Source organism: Mobula hypostoma, chromosome 6 (genome assembly GCF_963921235.1).
Source record: "Mobula hypostoma chromosome 6, sMobHyp1.1, whole genome shotgun sequence".
NCBI classification, from domain to species: domain Eukaryota; kingdom Metazoa; phylum Chordata; class Chondrichthyes; order Myliobatiformes; family Myliobatidae; genus Mobula; species Mobula hypostoma.
The window spans coordinates 170,393,413-170,417,379 of NC_086102.1; the positions used below are offsets into that span (position 1 = coordinate 170,393,413).

At 40.7% G+C, this 23,967-nt stretch overlaps 1 protein-coding gene across 3 annotated transcripts in view; it reads right to left on the reverse strand.

Annotated features, from left to right (window-relative positions):
• The window catches only part of kalrna (kalirin RhoGEF kinase a), a 747,932-nt gene extending 726,329 nt beyond the window's left edge, over nt 1–21,603 (reverse strand). For all 3 annotated transcript variants that reach the window (XM_063052247.1, XM_063052242.1, XM_063052244.1), the window contains exon 1: nt 20,969–21,603. In XM_063052247.1, coding sequence (XP_062908317.1) covers nt 20,969–21,035 — 67 coding nt within the window. In that variant the 5' untranslated portion in view covers nt 21,036–21,603. The remainder of the gene's footprint in view (nt 1–20,968) is intronic.
• Between the last annotated feature and the right edge of the window lie 2,364 nt (nt 21,604–23,967).

Here is a 23,967-nt window from a genome sequence, read left to right on the forward strand (position 1 = left end):
TTGTTAATTTAATCGGCAGTTCCTGATTCCTAATTATAAATGCTACTCTCTTTGTAAGGGACTCATATTTGTCCTTGTTATTTGTCCCTCCCCTTTCTAGATCTTTTTGCCTCTGTCTCTGGAGACAGCTTATCCACTGATGTCTACTATAAGCCTACTGACTCACACAGCTATCTGGACTATTCCTCTTCTCACCCTGTCTCTTGCAAAAACGCCATCCCCTTCTCGCAATTCCTCCGTCTCCACCGCATCTGCTCTCAGGATGAGGCTTTTCATTCTAGGACGAGGGAGATGTCTTCCTTTTTTAAAGAAAGGGGCTTCCCTTCCTCCACTATCAACTCTGCTCTTAAACGCATTTCACGTACATCTGCTCTCACTCCATCCTCCCGCCACCCCACTAGGAATAGGGTTCCCCTGGTCCTCACCTACCACCCCACCAGCCTCCGGGTCCAACATATTATTCTCCGTAACTTCCGCCACCTCCAACGGGATCCCACCACTAAGCACATCTTTCCCTCCCCCCCCCCTCTGCATTCTGCAGGGATCGCTCCCTACACAACTCCCTTGTCCATTCGTCCCCCCCATCCCTCCCCACTGATCTCCCTCCTGGCACTTATCCGTGTAAGCGGAACAAGTGCTACACATGCCCTTACACTTCCTCCCTTACCACCATTCAGGGCTCCAAACAGTCCTTCCAGGTGAGGCAACACTTCACCTGTGAGTCGGCTGGGGTGATATACTGCGTCCGGTGCTCCCGATGTGGCCTTTTATATATTGGTGAGACCCGACGCAGACTGGGAGACCGCTTTGCTGAACATCTACGCTCTGTCCGCCAGAGAAAGCAGGATCTCCCAGTGGCCACACATTTTAATTCCACATCCCATTCCCATTCTGACATGTCTATTCACGGCCTCCTCTACTGTAAAGATGAAGCCACACTCAGGTTGAAGGAACAACACCTTATATTCCGTCTGGGTAGCCTCCAACCTGATGGCATGAACATCGACTTCTCTAACTTCCGCTAAGGCCCCACCTCCCCCTCATACTCCATCTGTTACTTATTTTTATACACACATTCTTTCTCTCACTCTCCTTTTTCTCCGTCTGTCCCTCTGAATATACCCCTTGCCCATCCTCTGGGTCCCCCCCCCTTGTCTTTCTTCCCGGACCTCCTGTCCCATGATCCTCTCGTATCCCTTTTGCCTATCACCTGTCCAGCTCTTGGCTCCATTCCTCCCCCTCCTGTCTTCTCCTATCATTTCGGATCTCCCCCTCCCCCTCCAACTTTCAAATCCCTTACTCACTCTTCCTTCAGTTAGTCCTGACAAAGGGTCTCGGCCTGAAACGTCGACTGTACCTCTTCCTAGAGATGCTGCCTGGCCTGCTGCGTTCACCAGCAACTTTGATGTGTGTTGCTTGAATTTCCAGCATCTGCAGAATTCCTGTTGTTTTTGTCCTTGTTAGCCATTTTACATACTTACAAAAGTTCTCAGAGTGTTTTTACATTTATTATCAATTTACTTTCACATTTCGAGTTCCTTTTCTTCATCACTTTTGCAGTCATGCTTTGTTAAACTCTAAAATATTCCCAATTCTCGGGCTGCTTTTCCAGCAACTTTCAAAGCTTTGTCTTTAAATGTAAAATTATCTGCAATTTCTCCTGTAATCTATATTTGGACCACTTTTACTGTTGCATTCTTTAATGAATGCATAGTTGTTGCAATTATATCTTTAAATACTAGCTATTATCTGTCCACTATCTTACTGATACACTGTATCCAGCAAATCTGCTTTTTCTACCTTCATAGTTTTGTTGGTTTAGATTGGAAAACCAGTAATTAGATTCTAGCACAACACTTTCAGCCCAATATAAAATTCTAAAATACAAAATTAATGTTACTCTTTCATTCGTCCCTTTCACAAGATATTTAACTAAAGTACTTTCTGTTGTATAGTATTGAATCTAAAACAAGTTCTTCAATATTTTGATCTTGTAATCTATTTTTATACATTTCAGGAATTTGTCCCCTTCACTAATTAGATTTGCCCGTCTATACGAAGATTAACAACCTTCATGACTATTGTTGGTATCTGCAACTCTAATTTCTACATTTATATAGTTTCCTGCATTACTTCTGCTAATTGTAGGGCTGTAGACAAGTTCTCACAATGTTTTCTGTCCATACCCCCATGCTGCATCTCAGCTCCACACAATTCAATCATAATTTTATATTATGATTTGCTTAGGCACATTCTTTCCAAATTACACTAATGTATTCCTTTATTAATGCCTGTCTTCACCCATATATTCTTCTTTCTGTTTGTCTTTCCTATTTGTGAAATATCCTGGAATATTGACTGTAGTTCCCAGTATCTCTTACCCTGCAGTCTCACTTTTGCAATGGCAATCAAATTATACCTGTTCATGACAAAATATGTTGTTAATTTATCCACCTTGTTTAAGATACCACATGTACAAGTATTTAAGTAAAATTTCTTTTATATAAAATGCCCTAAAGGCATAAGTTATTCAGAAAATAAGATCAAAAAGATACAGTGATGGACTGTTCTTACTAGTTCAGCTCATTCATCATGATAAGCTACTGATCCAACGACATGAGGTATCAGATCTTACATTAAATTCAATAAGCTGTAGCAATTGTAAGCAAGGAGCTTATTAGGTTGAGCAAAAAATGCATCAGGTAACATCTGCTTGGAGAATATCAATGTAATGTTGGTATAAAGACCTGTGTAAAGTTCCTATCTCAAATTTGTGACGAGTCCTAAATAAAATGCAGTCATGTATTTTGTAAAATAATTTTCAGTATTAAAGTAAGATTTCATTTGCGACCAGAAAGATTACATTCACCTTCAAAGGATTAATTTGATTCATTATAGACAAGTACGCAAAATAACAGTTAGCTTAATCAACAAAAATAACCAAAAAATAGAACAAACTTGAATAATTTATGTATTTTTTCTGACTTGAAAAAGTTACCGTGTTAGTTCTTTTATATTAAATGTTTCTTTCATACATTATAACAATGGGAGACATAATATCCGTTTTATCCACCAAAATCCATTGTGTAACCTTTTTATGAAAAATAGGAAGAATACAAAACAGCACAATCATTTTAATGTCGCGATTATTTTCATAGCGCAATAAACCAGAAGAAAATTCTAAAACTGCTTCCCAGTTTGACTAAAGATACCAATAAATGGCAGTAGAAATCCTAAACAGGATCCATAGGAGTACTGGGATACGCAACAGGACAGAAAAAAAGGAAAAGAGAAGAATGCAATACCTGCAGCTTTTAAAATTTTCCAAAATTTCCATCATAATTAAAATTAGTCTTCACTTACAAAAGAAAGGATGAACAGTCAAGCATGATAAAATGAATTGCTTTTCAAAAACATTTATTTTCCCAGGATTTGATAATCCTCTTAAAGTTTCTTTGCAGCCGTACTGGTTTATCATATCCAATTAGCCATCTGCTTTTGCTGTATTGCCTCCTAATGGAACATACTACCATCAATAAATGACCAAGGCAGTCCATCACCCAAACTATTGTTCAATCTGCCAAACATGTTTCCAGCAACATTGTTCTGAGCCAAAGTTATTCTGCAAAATACAGATTGCCAATTGTGATAAAGTCAACATGAGTGACCTTTCCATAGCCACCTTATCGTATTAGTTCCAAGCAGATGCCAAAACCATAGTTACAAGCAGCCCATTTTATTATGAAGTGTTAAAGCCCCACACTGTTCTTTACCCTCTATACCACTGTATGAATTATCACACAATAATTGTCAAAAAAATAATTAATAGGACATAGAGTAAAGGTCACTTCCTATATTGAATGGTACAACCTGACATTTCCTCACTAGAATTGAATAATAACTAAAACAGGACTATGGTAATCACTGCCATGTGGGCAGTAAATTTCTGGTTGTCTGAAAGTAAGGTAGAATTCTGGCTCATCCTGGCCTCTGGTCTGATAGTAAGGTAAAAATCAATTTGGGTGCATTTCAGTTTTAATAATTAGAGATAGTAACAAGAGTGACCGAACATAGACTAATACTACACTATTTTCACCTTAAGATTTAAAATGCAACCAAATGATTGAAACTGTTTACTTTTTAAACATTATACAGAAGCTGTAAACAAATTTGTATGTCTTAAAGCACTTAGGAGTCCTGATTTCCATAGAATTATGGACAGAAAGAGTAAGCAAAAGCACATGATGCTCTCTCTGGGCCTTTTCTAACAGACAAAACTGCAAATGCATCAGATTCAGACAAAATATTGTCATTCCAATAGGACAAGAGGGCCCAAATACGATATATCTCTTCATTTTCCCTAGTATCCAAATGCTTGGGAAGCCCTTCGTTCAATCAGAGTGTAAACAGCATTAAAAACAGAGGCTAGAAATGTAGGAATGTATTTACCTTTTAAACCTACGAGTCTGGGGACTTTATTCTACAACATCCAAATCATTTTGTGTAGTCAATCCTAGAGCTTCAAATCTCTCACTGAATATCTGTTCCTACCTCCTCCTGAAAATCCCAGTTGGTGTGTGGCTGGATACCATAGCATTTCAGCATGACATTGGCAATGGCAACCATTCCAACATGCACTTTCTTCACACAAGTGAGCTAAGGCATGAAGGGCTATCACAGTTCAATATGTCTATCTGTATTTTACTAAACAAATAAAAAACAATGAAATTGAAGTTTTGTCTTATAGTTTTTAAGTGAGATTCCATGGACTTCAACTACAATTTGCTGACACCACAACTATTGTTGGCAGAGCCTCAGATGGTGATGAGAAGGTGTACAGGAATGAGATATATCAGTTGGCTGATTGTTGTCACGGCAACAACCTTACACTCAACATCAGTAAGACCAAAGAACGGATTGTGACTTCAGGAAGGGTAAAATGAGTGAGTCTTACTTCAGAGGCAGGATTTATGAACGTTTGGAGAGGCATAATATGATTAGGAATAGTCAGCATGGCTTTGTCAATTTGAATTTTTTGAGGATGTGACTAAACACTGATGAAGGTAGAGTAGTAGATGTAGTGTATATGGATTTCAGCAAAGCATTTGATATGGTACCCCATGCAAGGCTTATTGAGAAAGTAACAGAGCATGGGATCCAAGGGGACCTTGCTTTGTGGATCCAGAATTGTCCTGCCCAGAGAAGGCAAAGAGTGATTGTAGATGGGTCATATTCTGCATGGAGGCTGGTGACCAGTGGTGTGCCTCAGGGATCTGTTCTGGGAGCCCTTCTCATCGTGATTTTTATAAATGACCTGGATGAGGAAGTGAGGGATGGGTTAGTAAATTTTCTGATGACACAAAGGTTGGGAGTGTTGTGGATAGTGTGGAGGGCTGTCAGAGGTTACAGCGGGGTATCAACAGGATGCAAAACTGGGCTGAGAAGAGGCAGATGGAATTCAACCCAGATAAGTGTGAGGTGGTTCATTTTGGAAGGTCAAATATGATGGCAGAATATAGTTTTAATGATAAGACTCTTGGCAGTTTGGAGGATCAGAGGGATCTTGGGGTCCTGACTCAAAGCTGGTATGCAGGTTGACTCTGTGGTTAAGAAGGCATACGGTGCATTGGCCTTCATCCACCACAGAATTGAGCTTAAGAGCCGAGAGGTAATGTTACAGCTTTATAGGACCCTGGTCAGGCCCCACTTGGAGTACTGTGCTCATTTCTGGTTGCCTCACTACAGGAAGGATGTAGAAACTACAGAAAGGGTGCAGAGGAGATTCACAAGGACGTTGCTTGGATTGGAGAGCATGCCTTCTGAGAAAAGGCTGAGGGAACTTGGTCTTTTCTCCTTGGAGTGATTGAGGATGAGAAGTGACCTGACAGAGGTGTATAAGATGATGAGAGGCATTGATCGTGTGGATAGTCAGAGGCTTTTTCCCAGGGCTGAAATGGCTAACACAAGAGGGCACAGTTTTAAGGTGCTTGGAAGTAGGTACAGAGGAGATGTCAGGGCATGTTTTTTTTACGCAGAGGGTGGTGAGAGCGTGGAATGGGCTACCGGCGATGTTGGTGGAGACAGGTGCGATAGGGTCTTTTAAGACTCCTGGATAGGTGCATGGAGCTGAGAAAAATAGAAGGCTATGGGTAACCCAAGGTAATTTCTAAAATAGGTACATGTTCAACACAGCATCGTGGGCCGAAAGGCCTGTATTGTGCTGTAGGTTTTCTATGTTTCTATACACCAGTCCCTTTAGAGGGATTAGATGTGGAAAGGGGAGTAATTTCACATTCCTAGGTGTCAACACCTCTGAGGGTCTATCCTGGGCCCAATATATTGATGCAGCTATAAAGAAGGCACAGCAGTGGCTATATTTCATTAGAAGTTTGAGGAGATTTAGTATGTCACCAAAGACGCTCGCATATTTCTATAGATCCTAATGGGCTGCATCACCATCTGATATGGTGGGGCAGGGGGAGGGTTGTTACTGCACAGGATCGAAAGAAGCTGCAGAAGGTTGTGAACTCTGTCAGTTCTTCATGGGCACTAGCCACCATAGCTTTGAGGACATCTTCAAGGAATGATGCCTCAAAATGGCAGTATCCATCATTAAGGACCCCCATCATCCAGGAATGCCCTCCTCATTGCTACCATCAGGAAGGAGGTATAGGAGCCTATATGTATATATAGACCATAAGACATAGGAGCAGAATTAGGCCATCTGGCCCATTGAGTCTGCTCCACCATTCAATCATGGCTGATCCTTCTATTCTATTTCCTCCTCCACCCCAGTTCCCAGCCTTCTCCCCGTAACTTTTGATGCCAGGGAGAGGGAGAGGGAGAGGGACTGCAATTTATTGTAATTCACAGTTTTTTTTTCTGTTATTATGTATTGCCTTGTACTGCTGCCACAAAGACAACATACTTCACGACATATACCGGTGATATTAAATCTGATTTTGATTCTGATTCTGAATTTAGCCTGCATGACTCCAAACTTCTACCATTAGCAGGACTTTCAGTGATGACAGGCCTTGCATATGAGGGCTAAAGACTGAAGCATTCATAGCCATGTTAAGCTGGAAGTAATGACATCACTGAGTGCTCCACAATCAATAGCCTAACGGTCGCTATTGGCCTAAAGCTCAGCTGGGTCAGCCAAATGCTGTCTATAGGAGCAGGTCAGAGGCTGGGACTCTAACACCGTATGGCCTTTCCACCATCTAAAAGGCACAAATTAGGAGCATGATGGAGTACTTTTCACTTGGCTGGATTGAGTTTAATGCCATTAACTGTCAAAAAGCTCTGAGCCATCTGGGACAAAACAGCCATCTTGAGTGGCACCCCATCATTTACACCATTCAATCCCTCCCAGCAGAGTAGGATGCTACCACCTGCAAAATGTACTACATTTAGTCACTCAGAACATTCCAAACTCATAACCTCTACAAACAATGAGGACAAAAATCAAAACCTGTTTGTACCTCTCCAAATTGCTGACCCCCCCCCCGACTTGGAAATATGCCAGCATTCCTTCATCGCTGGAAGCACTGCAACCATCTACCTAACAGCACAGAACTGCTTCAACAGTTCAAGAAGGTGGTTCATCCCCAGATTCCCGAAGGCAATTAAGAATGTGCAATAAGTGCTGGTGAAGCACATTATAAATAAAAGTAATGTTTTACTATTAAGATGAACACTTTCCTGTCAACATGGCACATTGCCTTTACTTTGTATTGTATTAATTGTCAAACCAGTGCCACATTGACAGGAAAGTATTCATTTTCATAATAAGACATTACTTTTATTTTCCTGGAAAAGGACAATAAAAACTGACAAAATCACTTATATAAAAATTTAAAGCTTCTATGTCTTTGCTCTCAATCTTGTGTTCCAGATACCACAAGTTGCAAATATAAATAAGTGCTTTGTGAAAAATAGTAAAATCATGAAAACAATATGAAAAAATATGTATTTGAATTTTTCCATTATATAGTTGACTCCATAAGTGATATTTATGTTAATAATAATAATATTATTATCCAGGTATGACTTGTTTAGCCTAAAAGTTTATTAGCAGATTCTGTCCACATTACGATTGACTAATCCCTGGATTAAAATTGAGCCTGTATCATGAACAGATTAGTGAATTCAATAAAATGAGAAATGTCATTAAACTCAATGCTACTGCCACAGACGAAAGGGAGAAAAATGTGACACATAAAGCACAGCATCCATTCTGATACCAGTAATCATTTTACCCACTTGACAGCAGGTGATGTCATGGATTTGATCAGTAATCCCATTCTTCACAGTTTGTGGCTATGCTTTCACAGAATGTCATTATTCCAACCACAGCCATACTTTGATATTAACTGCAAAAGAAATTCAGCTCTTGAGAAGATGGGAGCATAAGCCAGTAGTATCTACTATGTCCATAAAGCTAATTAAACTACAAACACAGGAAAATCTGCAGATGCTAGAAATCCACAGCAATACACACAAAATGCTGGAGGAACTCAGCAGGTCAGGCAGTATCTATACAAAAGAATAAACAGCTGACGAATCAGGTTGAGACCCTTCTTCAGGACTGAGAAGAAATGGGAAAGATGTCTAAGCCCGTCCAAGTGAAATAGGCTAGTAAGACTATCTCAAAAGTCTAAAAAGTCTAAGTGTATGTTGGCTAGAATTTCATAGAATTACCTCAGCATTTATTATAAACAGAAGTTTCCTGTTTATCTATCAAATTCATTTCATTACACTGGAAAATTGCACGAAATTGTTATGTGGATATACATTGTTCTAAAATGGGGTGGCCAACCTTTTACATTCCATGTGTCAATTTTTTCACGCAGGAGTTCTATATTAACATATTTTTACAAGAATTGTGGGGGTACAAGAGTTGTATGGCGCATCTGAACTTGTGCGTAAAAAAATTAATGCATGGAATGTAAAAGGTTGGCCACCCTTGCTCTAAAACATAGCAGCAAGTTGGGGGATAGTGTTCAGGTCACTGCTGTACATTCCAGATATGATACCTATTTCACAGCACTTACTTTGAGAAGCTTTTTAATTTGTTCTTCAGAATCTGAAGCAAATACCTCTGTCATTACTGTTTATTTTGCATTTTTAGCCTAAGTAGTGAACAGCAGCAGATTGCATGCTAGAACAGTTCAAATCAAGGGAAAAAAAATTTCATCAAGAAGCTATGCAAACAACATCAGAATAGGTTTAATGTCACTGGTATATGTCATAAAATTAAATGAGTGGTGCAAAAAGAGAGAAAGAGCAAAACAATGGTGAGGTAATGTTCATGGTTCAGTGTCCATTCAGAAATCTGATGGTGGATGAGAAGAAGCTGTTCCTAAAATTTTGAGCGCATACCCAATACTGACCATCTTCCCGGCAAATGTACAGTCTGTGATAAATAAAATTGAAGATCTCCGAACTAGGGTGTTGTACCAGAGGGACATTGGGACCACTTCCATCTTTTCTTTCACTGAATTTTGGTTCACCCCTTCCATTTCGGGTGCACTGATTCAGAATGATGGATTCACAATACACTGCTAAGATAGGACTGTTGAGTATTTAAAGGGCAGAGGAGGAGGAGTGTGCTTCATGATCAACTCCTCATGGTGTACAAATGTAGTAGTGCTGTCCTACTCCTGGAACACCTCCCAATCAAGTGTCATCCATTTTACCTGCCACGGGAGATTTCAGCAATCATCTTGGTAGCAATGTACGTTCCACCTAAGGCTAGTGAAAAACAGGCTCTAGATGAACTGAGCGATGCAATCAATAGGAATGAAACAGCACACCCTGATGCCTTCCCTTTCACTTGGGGGCTTTTTAACCAGGCTAGCCTGAAAAAAATCTCTAAGTAATGATTACCAACAATTCACTTGTAGTACCGGAGGAAACAGCACAATGTACCACTGTTACACCACCATCAAAAGTGCATACCGTGCTATACCACGCCCACACATTGGAAAGTCTGATCACCTGGATGTACTTCTACTCCCTAATTATAGGCAGAGACTGAAGTCCGCAGCACCAGTAATGAGAACCAAGAAACCATGAACAAGGGAGGCGCGTGAGCACTTACATGAGCACTCACAGGACTGCTTTGAATTGGTGGATTGGACTGTATTCACAGAGTCATCTTCGATACTGAACGAGTGCACCACAGCTGTCACTGGCTTCATTAAAACCTAAGTGTGTGCCTACGAGTACTTACTATGCAAACCCAAATCAAAACCCATGGATGAACCAGGTTCGTCGTCTGCTGGGGGATATGTCTGTGACCACCCAGATCTGTACAAGAAAACCAGGCATGACTTGTAGAGGGCTATTTCAAGTGCAAAGGAACAGTTCCGAGTGAGGTTGGAGGCAACACCGGATACACGTCAACTCTGGCAGGGTTTGCAGGCCATTACTTCCTACAAAGCGAAACTCAGCATCATGAATAGCAGCGATGCTTCGCTCCCAGATGAGCTCAACGCCTTTATGCTCGCTTTGAAAGGGAGAATAAGACTACAGCTATGAGGATCCCTGCTGCATCCGGTGACCCTGTGATCTCTGTCTCAGAGGCCGATGTCCAGCTGTCCTTTAAGAGGATGAACCCTCGCACACCCCAATGGAGCAACTGGTAAGGCTCTGAAAACCTGTGCCAACCAACTTGTGGGGGTGTTCAGAGACATTTTCTATATCTCGTTACTGCAGCTCCCTCCTGCTTCAAAAGGGCAACAACTATACCAGTGCCCAAGGAGAGCAGGTTGAGCTGCCTTAATGATTATCATCCAACAGCACTCACATCTACAGTGATGAAGTTCTTTGAGAGGTTGCTCATGGCTAGATTCAACTCCTCTTCAGTAAGGACCAGGACCCACTGCAATTTGCCTATCACCACAATAGGCCTACAGTGGACACGAACTCATTGTTCCTCACATGGCCTTGGATCACCTGGGCAATACAAACACCTCGGTCATGATGCTGTTTACTGACTACAGCTCAACGTTTAACACCATCATTTCTTCAGTTATGATCAAAAAACTCCAGAACCTGGGCCTCTGCAACTGGAGCCTTGACTTCCTAACCAGAAAACTACAATCTTGTGGATTGGAAATAACATCTCCACCTTGCTGACAATCAACACTAGCACACCTCAGGGATGTGTGCTTAGCCGATTGTTCTACTCTCTCTACACCCATGACTGTGTGGCTAGGCACAACTCAAATGTAATTATTGGCAGTATCACAGATGGTGACGAGAGGACATTTCCTATGGTGGGGATATAGTCATAGTCATACTTTATTGATCCCGTGGGAAATTGGTTTTCGTTACAGTTGCACCATAAATAATTAAATAGTAATAAAATCATAAATAATTAAATAGTAATATGTAAATTATGCCAGGAAATAAGTCCAGGACCAGCCTATTGGCTCAGGGTGTCTGACCCTCCAAGGGAGGAGTTGTAAAGTTTGATGGCCACAGGCAGGAATGACTTCCTATGACGCTCTGTGTTGCATCTCGATGGAACGAGTCTCTGGCTGAATGTACTCCTGTGCCCAACCAGTACATTATGTAGTGGATGGGAAACATTGTCCGAGAAGGCATGCAACTTGGACAGCATCCTCTTTTCAGACACCACCATCAGAGAGTCCAGTTCCATACCCACAACATCATTGGCCTTACGAATGAGTTTGTTGATTTTGTTGGTGTCCAGAACTACAGGGCACAGCCTCAGAATTGAGGGGCGACCTTTTAGAACAGAGGTAAGGGGGATTTTTTTTTTACCCTGAGAGTAGTGAATCTGTTGAATGTTCTGCCGCAGACTGTGGTGGAGGCCAAGTCAGCGAGTATATTTAAGGCGGAAATTGATGGTTTCCCAATCGGTCAGGGCATCAAAGGACATGACGAGAAGGCATGTGTATAGGGTTGAGTTAGATCTGGGATCAGCCATGATGGAATGTTGAAGCAGACTTAATGGGCTGAATGGCCTAATTCTACTCCTATGTCTTACGGTCTTATGACATAACAGAAGCAAGATATACCAGCTAGTTGAAAGGTATTGCAGTAACAACCTTGTACTCAATGTCAGTAAGACCAAAAAACCGATTGTGGATTTTAGAAAGGGTAAGAGATAACATATACCAATCCTCATAAAGGGATCAGAAGTGGAGAGAGTAAGAAATTTCAGGTTCCTGTCTGTTAATATCTCTGAGGACCTAACCTGACCAACATATTGATGCAGCCATAAGGAAGGCAAGACAGCTGCTATATTTCATCAGGAGTTTGAGGCGATTTGGTATGTCACCAAAAGCACTTGCAAATTTCTACAGATGTACCGTGGAGATCATTCTAACTGGCTGTACCACTGTCTGGCATGGGGAGGGAGGGCTACTTCACCGGATTGAAGTAACATGCAGAGAGCTGTAAACTTAGTCAGCTCCATCATGAGCACTAGCATCGGTAGTGTCCAGAGCATCTTCAAGCAGCAGTGCCTCAAAAAGGTGGCACCATCGGCCAGGACATGTTCTCTTCTCATTATTACCATCAGAAAGGAGGTACCGAAGCCCGAAGGCACACACTCAACAATTCAGGTACAGCTTCTTCTCTTCTGCCATCCAATTTCTGAATGGACATTGAACCATTAATACTACGTCACGACTTTTTTTATTTCTATTTTTTGCACTACTTAATTAATCTATTTAATACATATATACTTACTGTAATTCATTTTTCTCTCTATTATTATGTTTTGCATTGTACTGCTTCCACAAAGTTAACAAATTTCACATCATATGCCAGTGATATTAAACCTGATTTTGATTCCTGTACCTCCTCCTTGATGGTAGCAACGAGGAGAGGGCACATCATGGGTGATGAATGTCTTTAATGATGGATGCAGCCTTTTTGAGGCATCGCCTTTTGAAAATGTAGTCAATGCCGGGGAAGCTAGTGCCCACGATGAAGCTGGCTGCATCTGCAACTTTCTGCCACTTCTTCCGATCCTGTGCAATGGCCCCTCCATACTAGATGATGATGCAACAGGTATAATGCTCTCCATAGTACATCTGAAGAAATTTGGTACAGTCTTCAGTGGCATACCAAGCCTCCTCAAACTCCTAATGAACTACAGCTGCTGTTGTGCCTTTTTTGTAATTACATCATTATGTTAGGCCCAGGTTAGATCTTCAAAGATGTTGATAGCCAGGGACTTGAAACTACTCACCCTTTCCACTTCTGATCCCTCAATGAGGACTGGTGCATGTTTAACTTCCTGAAGTCTACAATCAATTCCTTGGTCATATACTGCTTTATAAGTTTCTGATGCTATCCAATAAAAGTAGGGAAAATGATAGTTGAATATGAGCTATTCTTAACAATGTCCTCAGCAGAAGGTCATAGAAGCTTATGAAGAATTCATCTGAAAATGGCAGCCACACCTGTTGAATGGTGTAAAAGGTATTAAAAGAGCCAGAGAAACTCATTTGCAGTTCAATTGCCTTACCGGCTGTAGCTATGACCCCAGCATGGGTAACAAACAGTATTCAAAATAAGGCTAAGCAGATGACTGCAAATAAATTCAATAAAATGATTTAACACACGAGAATTTTCATACTCCCAGATTCGGATTTACTTATCACATGTACATTGAAACATACAGTGAAATGTGTTATTTGCATTAAAAAGCAGCCTGCAGTGTTGCCACACATTCTGGTGCCAACAAAGCATGCCCACAATGTTCGACAGAAAAACACAAGCAGCAGCAGCAACATCAACAAAACAAGATCCTTTCCAATCCCTCCAATCCACCCAATCACGAACCTAAACAGGCTTCCAACTCCAGGACAGGCCATCTCTGTGCCTTCAGACCTTGTCCTCAGATTCTCAGACTCACAGACATCACACCTCCAACTTCACATCTCACCCTAGGATGCCCTTCATGGGTTTGAGCTTTGGGCCTTGACGTCTAGACTCAAACAGACCACCGACTCCAGAAACCTATTGTGACTCCTTCTGGCCTCTACCTTCGGCTTTCAACCTTCAACTTTGCCCTCCCAACTTCACCAGGTTTGACCTTCGGGCCTCTACTTCCGGACTTGCATGGACTTTGAACTCTGGATTCGCACAAATCTCTAATCTGGAGGTCACTGGCCCTTGCGACTCCTACCTGTACCTGTATGGATTTCCAAATTGGAACCAGTTTCTGACCTGGGGATCACTGGTTTCCTTAGTGCCTGCATCATGACTTCCAGTAGTGTTGATGTTCAACCGAGGAGCACTCTGATCTGGACTCGAATATCTGCCTATACTGACCTCTAACTCCCCTTCGTCCCTGCCCTAAACCCTAACCTGAACCTTAACTTCCCTCTCCGTACCCAAAACCATCCCTACAAAACTAAACAGAACAACTAAGCCTGAGCCACAATACTGATGGGCATCACAACCTGGCATCTTCTTGACCAGATTACATCATATCCTTTCTTTAGATTATCAATTTCTCAAACTAGATTTTGAGCTTCACAATATGCCAAATTCTGAATTAAGGAAGGTACTGTAAATGATTTTTGAAAGCAGCAAGCATTACATCACTTGGATGTAAAATTGAAGATCCTGTGTGATCCATTCAATAAAAGTGCATCAATGGAGACCTCGCCAGAATCTGCAGTGCTTGCTCTTAGGCCATCTGTGCCAGAGCAAATAAGAACTCTTAAAAACTATACAAAGGGTAAAGCAACATATTGGAGAAAAGTTCAAGAGAACTTTAAAAGTCACTTGGAGCAGTACTGGGTAATTTCAATGTACAGTGTCAGGTAGAAATAAGTCAAGAACAAGAGAATGAGAAAGACACCCCCACAAAAAAAATCTTCCAACAAGATTGTGCTTTCCTTCCATGAAACGTTATGAGGTCAGTGAGAAAACAGGAAAATGGTGTTGAGAGGGAAAATAAATCAGCCATGATAGAATGGCAGAGCAGACTTGATGGGCCAAATTGCTAATTCTGCTCCTATGTTTTATGGTAATTATTGATGACTTATTTTAGTCTACAATGCTGACAGTGAAATCTGCCTATTTAAAAAAACTAATTATATTTCATATAGCCAACTACATTCCATTATATTCTAGTCCTGTTCAAATGAATGTTAGTATTGCATTTGTCTTCTTTTCAACTGGCTCAGCATGCAAGTTAACCTTTAAGGAATCCTGCTTGAGGACTCCTAACTCCCTTCACACCTCTGATTTCTGTATTTTACCATGTTTAGAAAATAGTCTATGCTTTTATTCCTTCTACCAAAGTGCATGACCATACATTTCCCTGCACTAGAGTCTATTTGCCATTTCTTTGCCCATTCTCCGCCCATTCTCTGAATCTGTTTATGCCCTTCTGCAGACTCCCTGCTCCCTTAGCACTACCTGCCTCAGTTCCATTACCCAGTACTTGTTTGCTGGTTGTAATATTTGCCATTTGCTATTTTGCAAAACGCACTAGGGGAATCCACCAAACAATCTTCTAATTATCTACTCAAAACAAAATCTCCTTTCTGGAAACAGAAGTTTCTTTTTAGATTTCCATCCAACTCAATTTAAACATACTGTAAATATAAATCTGAACATGAGAAATAGGATCAGGAGTAGGCCATCTGGCCTGTCAAGCCTGCTTTGCCATTCAGTAAGATCATGGGTGATCTGACCACCGACTCAGCTCCACCTACATTCCTTTTCCCCATAACTCTTAATTGCCCTACTATGCAAAATCTATCTAACTGTGTCTTAAATACAGTTAGAGAGGTAACCTCTACTGCTTCACTGGGCTGAGAATTCAACAGATTCAGTACTCTCGGGGAAAAGCAGTTCCTCCTAATCTACTCTCTTGAATTTTGAGGCTATGTCCTGTAGTTCTAGTCTCACTTTTCAGAGGAAACAACTTTCCTAACTCTAGCTGGTCTACTTCTTTCATAATTTTATGTGTTTCTAAAATCCCCTCTCATTCTTTTAAATTACAAGTTGATTTCAGAGATGGAGTCAGCCTATGAGTAGTGATTGAGTCACCTGAGTATGGTCCCAGGTGACTCAATCACTCCTCACAGGCTAACTCCATCTCTGGAATTGACTTGGTGAACCTTTTCTGGACTACTGCCAAAGCCTGTAATTTTTTTTTCTCAAGTAAGAAGACCAGTATTGCATGTAGTACTCCAGGTGTGGCCTCACTAATACCCTGCACAGTTGCAGCATGATCTTAAATTCAATGATTTCCCTTGACAGTCTGTTGCACCTGGAAACTGACCTTTCATGATTCATGCACAAGCACTCCCAAGTCCTCCAGACAATAGCATGCTACAGTCTTTCACCATTCAAACAATAATCCCCTATTTTTCCTTCCACAATGGATGATCTCACATTTACCAATATTGTACTCCATCTGACAGACCCTTTCCCAATCATTTAATATATCTACATTGAATGGCTACTTTATTAGGTACATCTGTACACACGCTTGTTAATATCAAATCTGTCCATCATTTGGCAGCATCTCAATGCATAAAAGCATGCAGACATGGTCAAGAGGTTTATTTCTTGTTCAAACCAAACATGAGAATGGGGAAAAAATGTGGTCTAGGTGATTTTGACTGTAGTATGCATTGATGCCGGATGGGGTGGTTTGAGTATCTCAAAAACTGCTGATCTCCTGGGATCTTCACACACAAGTATCTGTGCATGGTAGTTCTGTAGGTGAAAATGCCTTGTTAATGAAATAGGTCAGAGGAGAGTGGCCAGATTGGTTCAAGCTGACAGAAAAGTAACAGTACCTCAGATAACCATGTGTTACAACAATGGTGTGAAAGAACAACACTTTGAACCTTGAACTGGATGGGCTACAGCAGCAGAAGAGCACACCGGAGGTGCACTCCTGTAACCAATAAAGTGACCACTAAGTGTATCATCTCTCTGCAGACTCTCCATATCCTTGGCACAATTTCCAGCATAGCAAGATGTCAGTATGGGTATAATGCAAACTGGCACAGTCCAGGTTGCAAGAGTACATGTTGCTCAAATACCATCTATAAATTTGCTGATGATACAACCGTTGTTGGTAGAGTCTCAGGTGGTGACAAAAAAGGAGTGTGATATGCCAACTAGTAGAGTGGTGCCGCAGCAACAACTTGGCACTCAACGTCAGTAAGACTAAAGAGATGACTGTGGACTTCAGGAAGGGTAAGACAAAGGAACACATACCAATCCTCATAGAGGGATCAGAAGTGGAGAGAGTGAGCAGCTTCAAGTTCCTGGGTGTCAAGATCTCTGAGGATCTAACTTGGTCCCAACATATCGACATAGTTATAAAGAAGGCAAGACAGCCGCTATACTTTATTCGGAGTTTGAAGAGATTTGGCATGTCAACAAATACACTCAAAAACTTCTATAATTGTACCGTGGAGAGCATTCTGACAGACCACATCACTGTCTGGTATGGAGGGGCTACTGCACAGGACTGACAGAAGCTGTAGAAGGTTGTAAAACTAGTCAACTCCATCTTGGGTACTAGCCTACAAAGTACCCAGGACATCTTCAGTGAGCGGTGTCTCAAAAAGGTAGCATCCATTATTAGGGACCTCCAGCACCCAGGGCATGCGCTTTTCTCGCTGTAACCAGCAGGTAGGAGATACAGAAGCCTGAAGGCACACACTCAACAATTCCGGAACAGCTTCTTCCCCTCTGCCATCTGATTCCTAAATGGACATAGAATCTTAGGACACTACCTCACTTTTTTTTAAATATACAGTATTTCTGTTTCTGCACATTTTTTAAATCTATTCAATATGTAATTGATTTACTTGTTTATTTTTTAAATTTTTATTTATTATTTTTTTCTCTCCTAGATTATGTATTGCATTGAACTGCTGCTGCTAAGTTAACAAATTTCACATCACATGCTGGTGATAATAAACCTGATTCTGATTCTGATTCTGAGGGATGCACTGAAATTCAGTGCAGCCAATGCAAAGTCTCTGTCAGGAAGGACCATAATCTAGACTCCTTCTGCTACCGCATATGGAGGGAAGAAATTTGGGTGTGAAAGTCCCTCCAAAAATGAAAATTATGTATCACCCTAAAGGGCCATATGTGTGGCATGGGGCTAGACTTGTTTGCTGTCCTTTTAAAAAATTGCTTGCACCACTGATCTGGATGCATCATAGTTTGGTATGGGAACAGCTCCGCCCAAGACCGCAAGAAACTGCAGAGTGGTGGACAACTCAGTACACCACAGAAACCAGCTGTACTTGTGCCCACACTTCTCACTGCCTCAGTAAAGCAGCCAACATAATCAAAGACCCCTTCCATTCCAGATGTTCTCTCATCACCCCCTCCAACATAGACTTTGACTCACAGTCTACTTTATTGAGGCCTTGCACCTAATTGTCTGCACTACTCTTTTGCTGTCACTGTAACACTATATTCTGCATTCTGTTATTGTTTTACCTTTGTGCAACCTCGATGTATTGATGGTTGAAATGACCTGTATGGATGCCATCCAGTACATGTGACAACAATAAATAAACACTAGAACATGAGATATAATCATAGTCACATAAAATAAATGTTACATAGTAAATATCCGCAATTACAAGTTAACTGATATTGATAGTATAATATTTTTGAGTAAATAAAAGGATATGCGTGGCTACAGTAAGTCAGGAAGTAAATGCTAAAAGTATGTTATATTTTTACATGTTTAACATAGAAAGTCTTTTTTTAAACTTTGACTGCTGCACATCACTTTGAAATGTGAAACATATTTGCTTAAACTAACCTGAATGAAAATAAGTTTTAAATGTTGTAAGACTCATAAACAATAAACAACTTTCTTAGAGGTACACTATGACAATGACTGCAATTACCGAAATTAAAACTAAATATTATTTTAATAATTAAAGCATTAATAAAATACACCCATGCCCATTTGTTTTAGCTAACTGCAAGCAGGTGTTGACTAATGCAATGAAGCAAATTTCTGCCAGTGCCTGTGTCTGATCATTACTCCACAAGGACACTGGATCTATTTTCATTATGCATTGAAGGCAATGCCTAATTTTCAGCCACTGCAATTGATGTTTTCAAATTTTATCAGACAAAACAGACTAAGAAATTATCCATGACTTTAATTTGTATTTGGTGTCATAAGCATAGGTGCTATAAAAGATAGATCTTATTCTTTTCTTAGTTCCTTTTTCCATCCTAATACTAGCAGTGAAGTAACTCTACTCCAGCTTCATGATCACCCATAGCTAACTAAAAATAACTTACAATAGCTGATTAGTGGTGTAATAATTCCAACCAAGCTAATATGCAAGAAATGAACGGTTGAATAATCATTGATGGTGGCAGGAGATCTCAAGTATGACTGGCAGATAGTTAACAGTCTAAATGCAAATCAATCTAGAGCTCTAAATTCAAGAACACACTACACTCAAAGTTTCAAAGTTGAAATAAATGCACCAAGCTGTCATTTCATTAATTCAGTTGGAGACTCTTTATAAGATTTTAAAGTAACAGAATATGACAATATCAGACACGAATCTCTCCTGAATATTTGTTACCTTTAACCATTTACACGCCTAGGAACAACAGCTGTGCATCCATTGACTATAACAGATAAAGATAAAATCGGCTTGCTACTTGTCAACTATCACACCTGACCCTGGACTATCATGGGGGAGAAAAAACATAAGGAAGTAATTATTTGAAGCACAAAGCTAAATTTGGAACTGCTGTTATTTTTTAAAATGCAGAAAAATCGATTACATCACGAATACAACATCTGGCGAGGTGGGGAAAAGAGAATGTCACCGAATGACCTTCACCTCCACCCCAAGGTACCAGAATCTCCTGGCCTGGATTGAAAGCATTTCTGGTTAGAAAGAAACAACTGAAGATAATTCATCAACTAAAGTGGTTATATTCTTGTGTAATAAATGGTGATATATTGTTGCCCATAATTATGATGTCATCGCAGTTATATTAGAGTAGTGTTAACAGGCGGGAGAATGTGTTGATGTGTCCGCACAAGCTTGCTTCAACGTTACCATTTTGTAGATGGGAAAAATAATCCTCGCAATCCAATTCATCCGCTGAGGATAATTGAAAGTTGATAAAATTGTAATGTTTCTATAACACAGCACAGCCACAAATGAGTAGCGAGGGCGGACCCGCTGGTTTTAGCACAGATCTCACTTGCGTGTGTAGAGCTAATACTGTAATGGATATTTGAGGTGCAGCTCCATGGCAGTTCTCGAAACGGTGTATCATATATCTTACATATAACTTGAAATTGCTGCACCAAAATTGTTGCATTTATTAAACTAAAGTCGATATACTTTTATATTATTTGGGGAAACAACTACAATGCATCCTTGCAATCCTGACAGGAAACTGAGCATTTTCCGAGTTGGAGATAATTCATTGGTTAAATCTCCCCTCGCGTGTGATTTTGCACAAGATAATAATTTGTCAAAAATTCAAAGGATGTAATTTTGACTTCCTTGGAGGCACAAAGCGCCATTGAGCTGAGTCCACAGACTTGGCCTGGCAGCTGTGCAGTGATATTACGCCAAGACATCAGAAATGCTCTTCTTTTTACACTGATAATATGCTATCAATCACTCTAATCTTTAAAAAAAGTCAGAATACTTGAAGTGCGAATGCTAGTTGTCTGGATGACAGATGTCAGGCATGTTGCTCAAAATTTGATTCAACAGCATCCGATATCCCGAAACCGTTTCATTGTTTAATGTTCACGAGCATGAACGCTACAGTCGAGTCGGCCAAACAGCGGCCACACTAACTCGTGAAATGCAGTAGTAATACTGGGCATACTGCTGTATGCAATAATCGGGACCAATAACCACTTCTCAACCATCCTCACAACCCCTAACCTTTTTCCCAAATCGTATCCCCCTACCTGTCTTGAAAAATGCTGCGATGTCACCATCGTTGACGCACTCGTCCGTCTCTTCTGCGGAATTCATCGTTCGCCCAATGCAGAAAATACAAAAGAACTACATCCACTTCTACTACAGACTGAGCTTCATATTCACTGCTGGCTGTCTGCTGCTGTTAGGTGTCGGTGTTTTGGAGAAAGCTGTGCTCGACTAAAAGTCTCTGCATTTGTCCTCTATTGTTCAAAGGCGCCCTCCTCTCTCCAGCAACAGCATCACAATACCAACAACAATAGATTACACATGGGCTCGGCTCAATGCATTGCCACTAGTGACAGCTCCTTCAGACCACAACTTAGATCCAAAGCTGCTTCAATTAATCACTCTTCCCGATGAGCCGTACATGAATGGCGAATAAAGTGTTTCAATATAACGACTGCTGCAAAGCCTTCGATGGAAATTATCCCAATGACAAGGGGCCGGGAGGAGCCAGTAACACCAGCCGTCGGATTATATACATTTTATATCGGTCGGCTGGAAAGCCTCAGCAAAGATCGCGGAGAGTCACCAAACAACAGCAAAAGATCTCCAGTGATGAGAAGAGAACGGTTCCTTGTTTTAAGAAACTCTTATCTCAGAACAATGGTGAAAATACCCCAAACGCAAATCCCAATCGCTGAGATTTGCAGCCCCGCTGCGCCAAGGAGTGGCCACATTGCGCCTTCTAGCGTTTGTCGACGCACTGAACCACATCCGATTCCTCGAATTTTGCATTGTATATACACAATTACGGTCTGAGCATTACGAGTAGCCTTTCAATCAGATTAAATGTTATTTTATGCAAAATGGCGGAGGAGGGGACTGGATATATTTAACAATGAGGTTAAAAATGATAGTATTGACCAAGAAGAGGGATTTTGACGCCTTATGGAAATAACTTCGTTAACATTGAAAATGGATTAAAAGCGAAAGCCAAATCATTGTCAATTTAGTGTAAATCAGATGCCTGTTAATGAGATGCTAGAATAAGGCATTCCCTGCGGACCTAGCCCACCTGTTGTCGCCAAACACTTTTTGTAACCACAATCCATCTGCTCAACATTCGTCCTAGCAAAAATCAACTCAATGATCACATGTAATCAGTGGATAAAGAAGTCTGCTTCCCTGTGAACACGATGCATCCGTATGTGATTTAAAGAGACGGGATACACGATGTGTGTCGTTGATACGGAGGGATTTTTACTCTTTATTTTCAAAATGTAAAATAGTAAATCAAAAACAAAAGTCTGTTGTTGTTCTCGGTTAAAACGACGACAGATCATCCGTCTAAAGTGCTTAATATAAATTTGCTCAAGCCGTTTATGATCAAATCACTGGGTTTGATTACGTCAAGATGCATCAGTTTGTTGAATAAGGGCAGAGCGTGGTCAAATCATCTGTGCCGTCGCTGGGTTGCTAAGAAACAGTGTAGCGCAATAAAACAACTAGAAACCGTAACATAGTAATCAGCGTGATATTTGGATTGTTATATATAAGCAACGTTTAAATCAACGCCGGTAAAGGGCTTGCCTAGACGTTACGTTTACAGGTATTTGTTAATCGAGAGTTAATGATTTATCCCTATTTTGCTTATTAACTAGATATTCATTGTCTTCAGTGATAGAATTTCAACCAAGCATTCAAGCCTCCCTTTTAAACTGACATTTCCCCATCTTCCCTTCTCCTTCTCCTGGACAAAGTTGGAAGCTGGTGGTTTTATTAGCTTGGTTATTCTTCAGGTGAGGGTCTTGATAATAACTATTGACAGGTGATTGAATTACAAAAGGTGCATTGCTTAACACTCTCTCCTGACAAGCACTGAGAAAATTTTCTTTAAGTGCCAGGCATCTTTCTAGGCAGTCCCTTGGGCTAGATGGTGATTGCCTGCACTGAGGAGTGAAAGCTGGCTCTGAGTGATTTCTTTGAATGCGTGATAGCTATTGAGTATTCACTAGCACATCATCCTGATAGGGAAAGGTCCTAAACCATAGAAACTACAGCACAGAAACAGGCCTTTTGGCCCTTCTTGGCTATGCTGAACCATTTTCTGCCTAGTCCCACTGACCTGCACATGGACCATATCCCTCCATACACCTCCCATCCATGTATCTGTCCAATTTATTCTTAAATGTTAAAAAAGAACCCGCATTTACCACCTCGTCTGGCTTGAGCCATTAATCCACTATTAACAGTAACCGCATCCACTCATCCCCATCTCTGCACCATTTCCATCTAGAATTTAACATAGGTTTTATCTTTTACCTGGGTCAGTTGGCTGTATACACCTCCCAACATATTAATGGACAGTCCCATTGCAATTATTTTGTTTCCAGTAATCATTTTATCTATAAAATTGCATTTGGTGTCTTAAACTTCAAATGTGGGCACAGCACGTTTATTTGTGCAAGCCTGTGTATATAGTCTTTTTCTCACATCAATATCCCATTACAGAAATATACATTTTTGATTTGTTTAAAAGAGACAAATATCAGATTAGTATAAAAAGAGATATTTTATTTCAGCAGTCCTGGTTTGCAATTTGTGTGAAAAGGTGGGAGCATCTTAACAAAAGACCACAATAGTTCAGGCAGCAATTTCACTGTATCCACTGAGAACGCCTAGGACAAGGCAATGAATGCGGCCTTGCCAAATCAGGCATATCTAAGAAGGCTTTTTTCTTAATTATCTTAGCCACAGTTGAATGGGAGGGGGGAAGATAGAGAGATTCAACCATGAAAAGAAAAAAGAAGGCCAAAGAGTAGATAGAAGCAGCCCGTTACTGAAATGCTGGAATAAAGCATTGCCTTAGGATCCAGCCCCACCTATTGTCCTTAAACACTGCTTGTAACCACATTTCCATTTGCTCAACATTAGAACAGGCAAGGTTACTTGTGGGTCTAATGTTACTTGCCACCCATCAACTGAAGCCTGAGTGTTATCAGGCTTCTTATCAGGTCCATTACTTGTAGTAATGGACTGCCTT